The sequence below is a fragment of the Zingiber officinale genome, chromosome 3A (assembly GCF_018446385.1).
Source record: "Zingiber officinale cultivar Zhangliang chromosome 3A, Zo_v1.1, whole genome shotgun sequence".
NCBI classification, from domain to species: domain Eukaryota; kingdom Viridiplantae; phylum Streptophyta; class Magnoliopsida; order Zingiberales; family Zingiberaceae; genus Zingiber; species Zingiber officinale.
The window spans coordinates 21,821,658-21,829,945 of NC_055990.1; the positions used below are offsets into that span (position 1 = coordinate 21,821,658).

Genomic DNA, 8,288 nt, shown 5'->3' on the forward strand with positions numbered 1-8,288 from the left:
GAGAATCATATGAAGTCTTACAGCGAGTTACTCCAATGAACTAGTTATCATAACCAGCATCCACGTTTAACTCTCAACATCTCAATCTCTCCAACCAATGAGAAAACAACTGCTTACCCGAACTAAGGAGTATAGCTCGTGCTAGTCTTATAGAATTGATGGTGTCCGAATACATCAATTCAACGACTAGGGAAATTTTAATATACTCATAATTGCACATGTAGTGGTAATCACTAGTTGCGATCCAATCACAAATTCTCTCATGTTATGAATTATATTACGGACATTCAATAAATGAGTTTAAGATAATCAAACATATAATATGCACTCAAATAGTGAATCTATACTTATCAAATAAATAGAAAAAACTACGGACATTTTGGAGTCGAGGGATCTAATCAGATCCTCAGACGGTCGACACCACTTCACGATCAGGTATGATAAAGGATCGACTCCCTCATATTGCTACGAGCTCTGCTTCTATGAACTTCAGGGCTTGACCTCTCCCGTTCGGGGTCAAGCGGTCTGCACTGGTCTCGGACCAGCTTATCGGATCCCTTATCTCCCCCGATCAGGGTCGAGTGGTATTCACTGGTCTTGGGCCAGCTTATTGGATCTCTTATCTCCCCGGTTCGGGGTCAATCTGTCACCACCGGTCTCGGATCGGAGTATCGCCAGTGGTCTCGGACCAGAGTATTGCCACCGGTCTCAGACTGGAGTATCGCCACTGGTCTCGGACCAGAGTATCACCACCTGTCTCGGACCAGAGTATCGCCATTGGTCTCAGACCAGAGTATCACCACCGATCTCGGACCGGAGTATCGCCACCGATCTCGAACCAGAGTATCGCCACCGGTCTCGGATCTGAGTATCACTACTGGTCTCGGACCAGAGTATCGCCACCGGTCTAGGACCGGAGTATCGCCAACGAATTTTCTATCAGTATTCCAGACTCTTTCCCCAGCGCTAGTTATAAGTGAGCATGCTCTCACGCCTCTAGACTCTCGCCCCAATGCGAGTTATAAGTGATTCTGCTTTCATGACCAACGACCTCTCGATCGAGACTCCAGACTCTCGCCCTAGTGCTATTTATAAGTGAGCATGCTCTCACACCTCCAGACTCTCACCCTAGAGCAGTTACAAGTGAGCATGCTCTCACGACCAACGACCTCTCGGTCGGGCTCCAGACTCTCTCCCTAGAGCGAGTTATAAGTGAGCATGCTCTCACGACTAACGGTCTCCCGGTCAGGCTCTCACGATCAACAACTAGTTGGTCGGGTTACTCCCTAGTCAGGGGCTCGCTTCACTCGCCGCTATGCCCGGCACTCACCGTTCGCATTTCGCTCATCGATGTTGCTCGGTCGACACTCACCACTCACTCGAAGCTCTGCCTGGCACTCATCACACTCGCTTCACTCGCCGCTCTACCCAGCACTCACCATTCGCGTTTCGCTTATCGCTGTTGCTTGATCGACACTCATCGCTCACTCGCTGCTCTGTCTGGCACTCATTACACTGGCTTCACTCACTGCTCTGCCCGACACTCACCATTTGTGTTTCGCTCATCGGTGTTGCTCGATCGGCACTCACCGCTCACACGCTGCTCTACCCGACAATCATCTCACTTGTCACATTGCTTGACACTCGCGTCTCACTCGCTGCTCGGCTCAAGGGCTCTGCTCCCGTTCGCCTTCAATTTCATAGGCTTTACGCTCGCTCCGTTCATGGGATCCGCTTCCGCTCATGGGATCCGCTTCTGTTCGCCATTGACCTCTTGGCTCGACCTGCTCGGCATTCTCCCTATTGCTCAATCGACAATTTACGCCCGCCCGATCCTGGTTACTGTCGCTTGATCGGAATTTTCTCGGTCGCGCGCTCAGCTTCGCTTGCCCGCTCTCATTCCACCCGATCGACATTATCTTTGGTGTCTGGTCGACATTTTCTTGGTCGTGCGCTCAGCTTCGCTCACCAGTTCTCATTCAACCCGATTGACATTATCTCTTGTGCATGGTCTGTATTTTCTCGATCGTGCGCTCGGCTTCACTTGCTCGTCATTCCACCCGCTCGAGTTTCTTCCTATTGCCCAGTTGACATTGTTCGATTGGTTGGCCGCAATTTAATGTGGCTTGGTCAGTATTTTTCTCGGTCGCGCTCACGGCTTTGCTTGTCCATCATTCTCTATATTGCCCGATCGCGATTTACTGTCGCTCGGTTGACATTTTTCTCGATCGCGCTCACGGCTTTGCTCGTCTATCATTCTCTATATTGCCCGGTCGTGATTTACTGTCACTCGGTCGGTATTTTTTCACCGCGCCCTCAGAACCCCTCGCTTGTCATCGTTCCACCAGCTCAGGTTTCTCCCTATTGCCCAGTCGACATTGTTCAATTGTTCGGTCATGATTTACTGTCACTCAGTCGGTATTTTTCTCTGTTGCGCTCATGGCTTTGTTCGTCTATCATTCTCTCTATTGTCCGGTCGCGATTTACTGTCGCTCAGTCAGTATTTTTCTCGGTCGCGCTCACGGCTTTGCTCGTCCATCATTCTCCATATTGCTTGGTCACGATTTACTATTGCTCGATCGACATTTTTCTTGGTCACGCTCACGACTTTGCTCGTCCATCATTCTCTATATTGTCCGGTCGTGATTTGTTGTTGCTCGATCAACATTTTTTCCATTATGCCCTCGGAGCCCCTTGCTCGTCATCTTTCGACTCGCTCGACATTCTCCCTATTGCCCGGTCAACATTTTTGGCTCGCTTGGTTGCATTCTCCAATCACCCGGTCGACATTTTTCAGTTGCCCGATTGTGATTTATTGTCGCTCGGTTGACATTTTCTCGGTCGTGCGCTTGAGACTGCTCGCCCATCGTCTTTCGACCCGCTCGGTGTTTTCCCTATTGTCCACTTAGCATTTGCTCGATCCCCTGCTTGGCACTCGCTCGACATTATTTTTCGCCGCTCGGTCGGCACTTGTTTTTATCATCGCTCTGCCAGGCACTCGTCGTTCTTCGCTATTCGTTTAACGTTATACAATAGGTCCACCGATCTGACTCTGCATTCGGCAGCAATTTTGCTTTATATTAGGCTTTATCTAGTCAGTTGGACTTGCGCCTCCTTCGACTAAACTTGAGGGGGAGGCTTGTGATGTGGATAGGTCTTAAGGGCAGAGTGGGAATTAGGAGGGGGAGGAGGGGCAATTTGTTCATTACACTATTTAGGGATTAAGAGGGGAAGGGGGAGCCAGGTTGAAGGGGATTCTTCGCCGCCACTCTCTCTCCCGCCTGAGGGACGTCGCCACCTCACACACGCCGTCGCCGCCTTCCTTAGCTAGTCGTCGCCTCTCTCTCTCGCTCTCCCTCTTCACACTGAGGCCACGCCATCGACTCCCCTTCGCCGCCGTTTCCTCTACCATATGGGACCGTCGCCTCCTTCCTTCCCCACGCCAATGACGCCGAGTTGACGCCACCATCGTCGCCAAGCACGCACTATCGTCTCCTCTTCTCCGCGCCGACGCCATCGCGAGCAGCCTCCTCTTCTTCCTCCACGCGGATGCTGCCGACTCCTCCCCCTTTCTCTTCTCCACCCTGCCGCTAGTACTGCTTCTCCCTCCCACTGGCGCCGCCGACCATGAGCGCCCACGACCGCCTCATGCCACCACTCTTCCCCCTTTTTTACCGCTGCCTCCGTGCCACTGGTCTCCGTTCAAAGCATTGCCTCCCCTCTCCATCTCTCCTGTTGCCGCCTTCGTCGACCTATAGAGCACTCCACCCTCTCCTATGGAGATAGACGTTGCATCCTCCATTCAGCACTGCCTCCTACGCCCCATGCTTATCGCCGCTGTAGTCGATCTAACCGTGTTCCGCTTCCTTTGTGTTCCAGCCTCCGAGCTGCCGCTATGTTTTGACTATCTCCGGTCTTCGAACCACTATTTCTGTTTCGGCCTTCGCATCATTCCGATCTGCATGTCGTTGTTGTATTTTAGCCTACGCGTCGTTGTTATATCTCAGCTTGCATGTCGATGTTGTGTCTTGGCCTACATGCCGATGTCATATCCTAACATGCGTGCCAATGTCATATCTCGGCCTACGTGTCGATATCTTATCTCGACTTGTGTGTCGAGGTTGCATCTGGTTTCGGGCCACCGCGTCCAACTCTGCGTCGTCAGTTCCAGCTCTTTATCTTGTTCAGTGTCATCTACCTTTTCAGGTCAGGGCAACGCACGCAACGTCCCGACCAACTCACCGATCCACTCGAGAGCGCCCCCTGGGACAGGGCCTCGAGCATCGAGATACCAGAGACCGAGGCGACCCGATCGCTGGCTTCAAGCAGCGTTGACCAGAAGACTTCTGACGACTCGGTCAACATAGAAGGCATCTCAGCATACTCATCTCTGGGACATCGTAATTCGGTCAACATTCCATCCATCTCATCCGACGGTCCGTCTGACACAGATTCCGGACAGAATCAGTTTTTTATTGCAAAAAGTGTTTGTAGCATGCATAACAAACATTGTAGTAAAGAGTATGTACTCATATGTTTGTTTCACAGGAAGTTCATATCAGTAACCAAGTCCAAATAGAATAAATGACTGGAATAGAGAGAAGATTTAGTTTTGTTTAATGGTCGAGGCTATTGTTATGTTAGAATGTAACCAACAAAATAAGTTATATTATAACTGTTAAAATAAGAAGCTAGTCTATTGAAGCAATTGGATACAGCTCTATGATAAAATGAGTGGAAAAAGAACAGCTTAAGATGGTCAAGATGCATTTGAAGATGACGATAGATTATATAGCTTTTAAAATGCTTTAGATCAAACCACTTTGCTAATAGTTTGGTGACATTTTTCTTCACCTTCTTCTAGTTATCCAACACCCTATTTTATCTAATGGGGCATGTGATTCATTGGAATATCTAATCTATTCCTTGTAATTCATGCAATAAACATTTTGTTGTGTCTGGTTGTGAAAAAAGAACTTGAAAGACCAGAATTCTTATGCTTGGTTCATAGACGATGTATTCTTGGACTTCATCAAATTCACTGACTGGAGTGAAATCTGATTACGACCTTGTGTTCCATTCAACTAAATGTCTAGTTATCTTTGTCTTCAGTTTGCAGTTTATAGTTTTCTGCTATGTTAATTTCTTGACTGAGGCAATGTTCATTGTTTCTTCTTCTTTTGTTTTTCAGCTTTTTTTTTTTTATTGTCCTGCTGAGCTTTAATACATATAAATTCCTTTAAATTGCAGGTACAAGCTTTATTTAGTGGCATAAATGCGAATACGTTTACTCCTAGTGTCTCCGTCAACTCGTCCCAGGGTCAACATGGAATAGGTAAATCACAGACGACTATTAATCTTTGGAATAATGACTAACACATAAAAAAAGTATTTACTTCGATTTTATCAAAATTCGAATCTCATATCTCATTATGATAATACTTCATATGCTAGCCACGAGATCCATACTAGGAGACGTTCCAATTTTATTTAAGATTGGCCATGTGAAGCACCTACAATACCGATCCACCTTTTTCGCGGCACTGAGATAACGGCTTAATCGCGAAGGTGGCTAACTGCACGACCATGCTCGAGTTCGGCTCAACCATTTTCTCCTCCAGTGTTCCACCTCGCGCCACCTGGTCGGCTGAGCCTCGGCTCTCCACACTTGTAGTGGACTACGTGGCGTGTACGGTAGTTGACGTGGGCCACCGCGCCGCCGCCTCCACCTGGCGACGCCCTCGCGACTGGCTTCCTGACGATGCTGCCCAGGACGTCCCGTTTTCTACCCTCTTCAACTGCTGCGCCTCACTCGGCGCCGTCCGGCCCGGCCGGGAATTGCACGGCTACATGATAAGACGTACCGGAGGGAATGCTCGCACCTGCTGCTCGGAGAGCTCCCTCGTGAGTTTCTACGCGAAGTGTGGGTTTATGACGCAAGCACGGAAGGTGTTCGACCAAATGCCTGAAAGAGATATTGTTGCCTGGGCTGTGATGCTGAAGGCCTATGCTGACGGAGGGCACTACCGGAGCGAAATGATGCACCTATTTGTAGAGATGCTGAGTGAAGCCATCGTACCGAATTCCCACACCCTCAGTTTGATGCTGAGCAATGCTACGCCTGATCTGGGTGAGCAGCTCCATGCATCTGCAGTGAAGTGGGCATTGGATTCTGATGCTTTTGTTGGGAGCTCCTTGGTCGATTTCTATTCTAGAAATGGGAGCCTGGGTCTCGCCCAGCTGCTGTTCGACAGAATTCCTCAGACAGATGTAGTCTGCTATAACTGTTTGATATCAGGGTATGGAAGAGCTGGGATAACAGAGGGCATCGTATCTTTGTACTCCGAAATGCACTCGAAGGAATTGATGCCGAATCAATCTACATTTGTAGGACTGCTCGGCGGATGTGCACATTCTGGTTTGATCGGCCTGTCAAAGCAGTTTCATGCTCAAGCAATCGTGCAGGGATTCGGTTTCGATGAGGTTGTCCAAGTGATCCTCGTTGATATGTACGCAAAGTGTGGCGACATTGAATCTTGTCGCATTGCCTTCGATATGTCTACCGTTAAACAGAATGTTGCTATTTGGAACTCACTAATTTGCGGCTACGGAAAGCACGGGCGCAGTCTGGAGGCCCTGCGAGTTTTTGATTTCATGGAATCTGTCTCTGTTCATCCTGATCACATTACTTTCACCTGTCTCCTATCAGCTTGCAGCCACTCGGGCTTTGAAGACGATGGACGGAGATTGTTTTGCTCGATGCAGGAGCGATATGGAGTACCAGCCAGAGAGGAGCACTATAGTTGCATGGTGGATCTCTTTGGGCGAGCGGGAATGGTGAGGGAAGCCTATGAACTTATAAGTAGATCGGCATGCAAATTGGGACCTTCTGTATGGGGTGCGCTACTCAGCGCCTGTAAACTCCATGGAGATTTAACTATCGGGGAAATTGCCGCGCAGAAGCTCTTTGAGCTAGAGCCAGAGTGCTCCGGATCATATATTGCACTGTCGAACATCTACTCTGCAGGGAAGCAGTGGCGGGAGGCGAATGCCGTCAGAGAGTTAATGGATGAAAGGAATATATCGAAAGATGCCGGTCACAGTTGGATCGAAGTTGGTGGAATGGTGCACAGGTTCAGAGCAGGCAGGGGAAGCTTGGATCACACAACTGTTTGAATGAAGTATATTTGGTTTGTAGAGACTCGACTTGCATGCTTGTTTGTGCCTGTGATAGATACAGAGAGAGAGTTACATTATGGAATCCATTTCTTTGAAACCATAAGTATCAAGCTTTCGAGATTGCGGTAACTGATGCGAGCTTTTAACATGGTGCCAGAGCTTCGTCGCGACTGAATTATAGTTCGCACTCATATACTTCTACCTATTTGTGAGGTTCTTCGCATATATAACCTCACTTCACATCTGACCGTAGATTCCAACGTTGCTCTGCCAACGGCCGCCGAAAGCGCTTAATCGGTCATCGGCAACATTATCAGCCGTCGAAAGCGCCGAAAGGAACCACAAAATGCGACCATCTCCACCGTCCAATTGGAAGTAAATCAAAGCGCTGATGCCTGGCCAGATCCTCTGGACCGTAAAATGCAGTCTAGAGGATGGGTCATTTTATTTATAGATGGAATTTTTATAGATCCATCTATTATATAGATAGGGTCCATGGGATCTACCTATTAGCATAGCAACCCCTGATTCAGGAACGGATTAGGGGCTGCGGTCCAGAGGATCCCGACTGGAAGAGGGCCGAGTAGCAGTCGAGATCCTCTGGACTGCAATCCTTGATCCGTTCCTGGACCAGAGGTTGCTAATAGGTGAGATTCCATAGATCCTACCTGTATAATAGGTGAGATTCCATAGATCCTACCTGTATAACAGGTGGGATCCATGAGAGCACAGATCCTTTGGAGCGTAATTTACGGTCCAGAGAATGAACCACTATATTTATTGCTTGAACAGGTAGAATTCATCCTCATCAATCAATCAACTTATGTGGTTCATTCTCTGGACCATAAATTATGATTTAGAGGCGAATGAATATTTTCGGTGCTAGAAGCTCGATTCTAGTTTCTCTTCTAAGTTAAGGCGTATGGATATTTTCCCTTCAATTATAAGCCTTAGTGTAAATATTTCCGACCAGATTATGCATAAACTATTAATGAATAGTCATACATAGATGGTATCATGTTATCTAACTTTGATAACGGTAGATTGGGGAGACAGCAGAGTGTAAAGAGTAATTTGTTCGCATGTTTTTGTATAAGTACTCGTGGTAG

The 8,288-nt window shown here is 48.1% G+C and overlaps 1 protein-coding gene across 1 annotated transcript; it reads left to right on the forward strand.

Annotated features, from left to right (window-relative positions):
• Positions 1–5,586: 5,586 nt before the first annotated feature.
• Positions 5,587–7,176, forward strand: LOC122050257 (putative pentatricopeptide repeat-containing protein At3g13770, mitochondrial). The gene has a single exon (XM_042611178.1). The coding sequence runs from the start codon at positions 5,587–5,589 to the stop codon at positions 7,174–7,176; it is 1,590 nt and encodes a 529-aa protein (XP_042467112.1).
• Positions 7,177–8,288: the final 1,112 nt, after the last annotated feature.

Coding starts and splice junctions, on each gene's coding strand:
- LOC122050257 (XM_042611178.1), top strand. CDS start 5,587: ATGCTCGAGTTCGGCTCAACCATTTTCTCCTCCAGTGTTCCACCTCGC.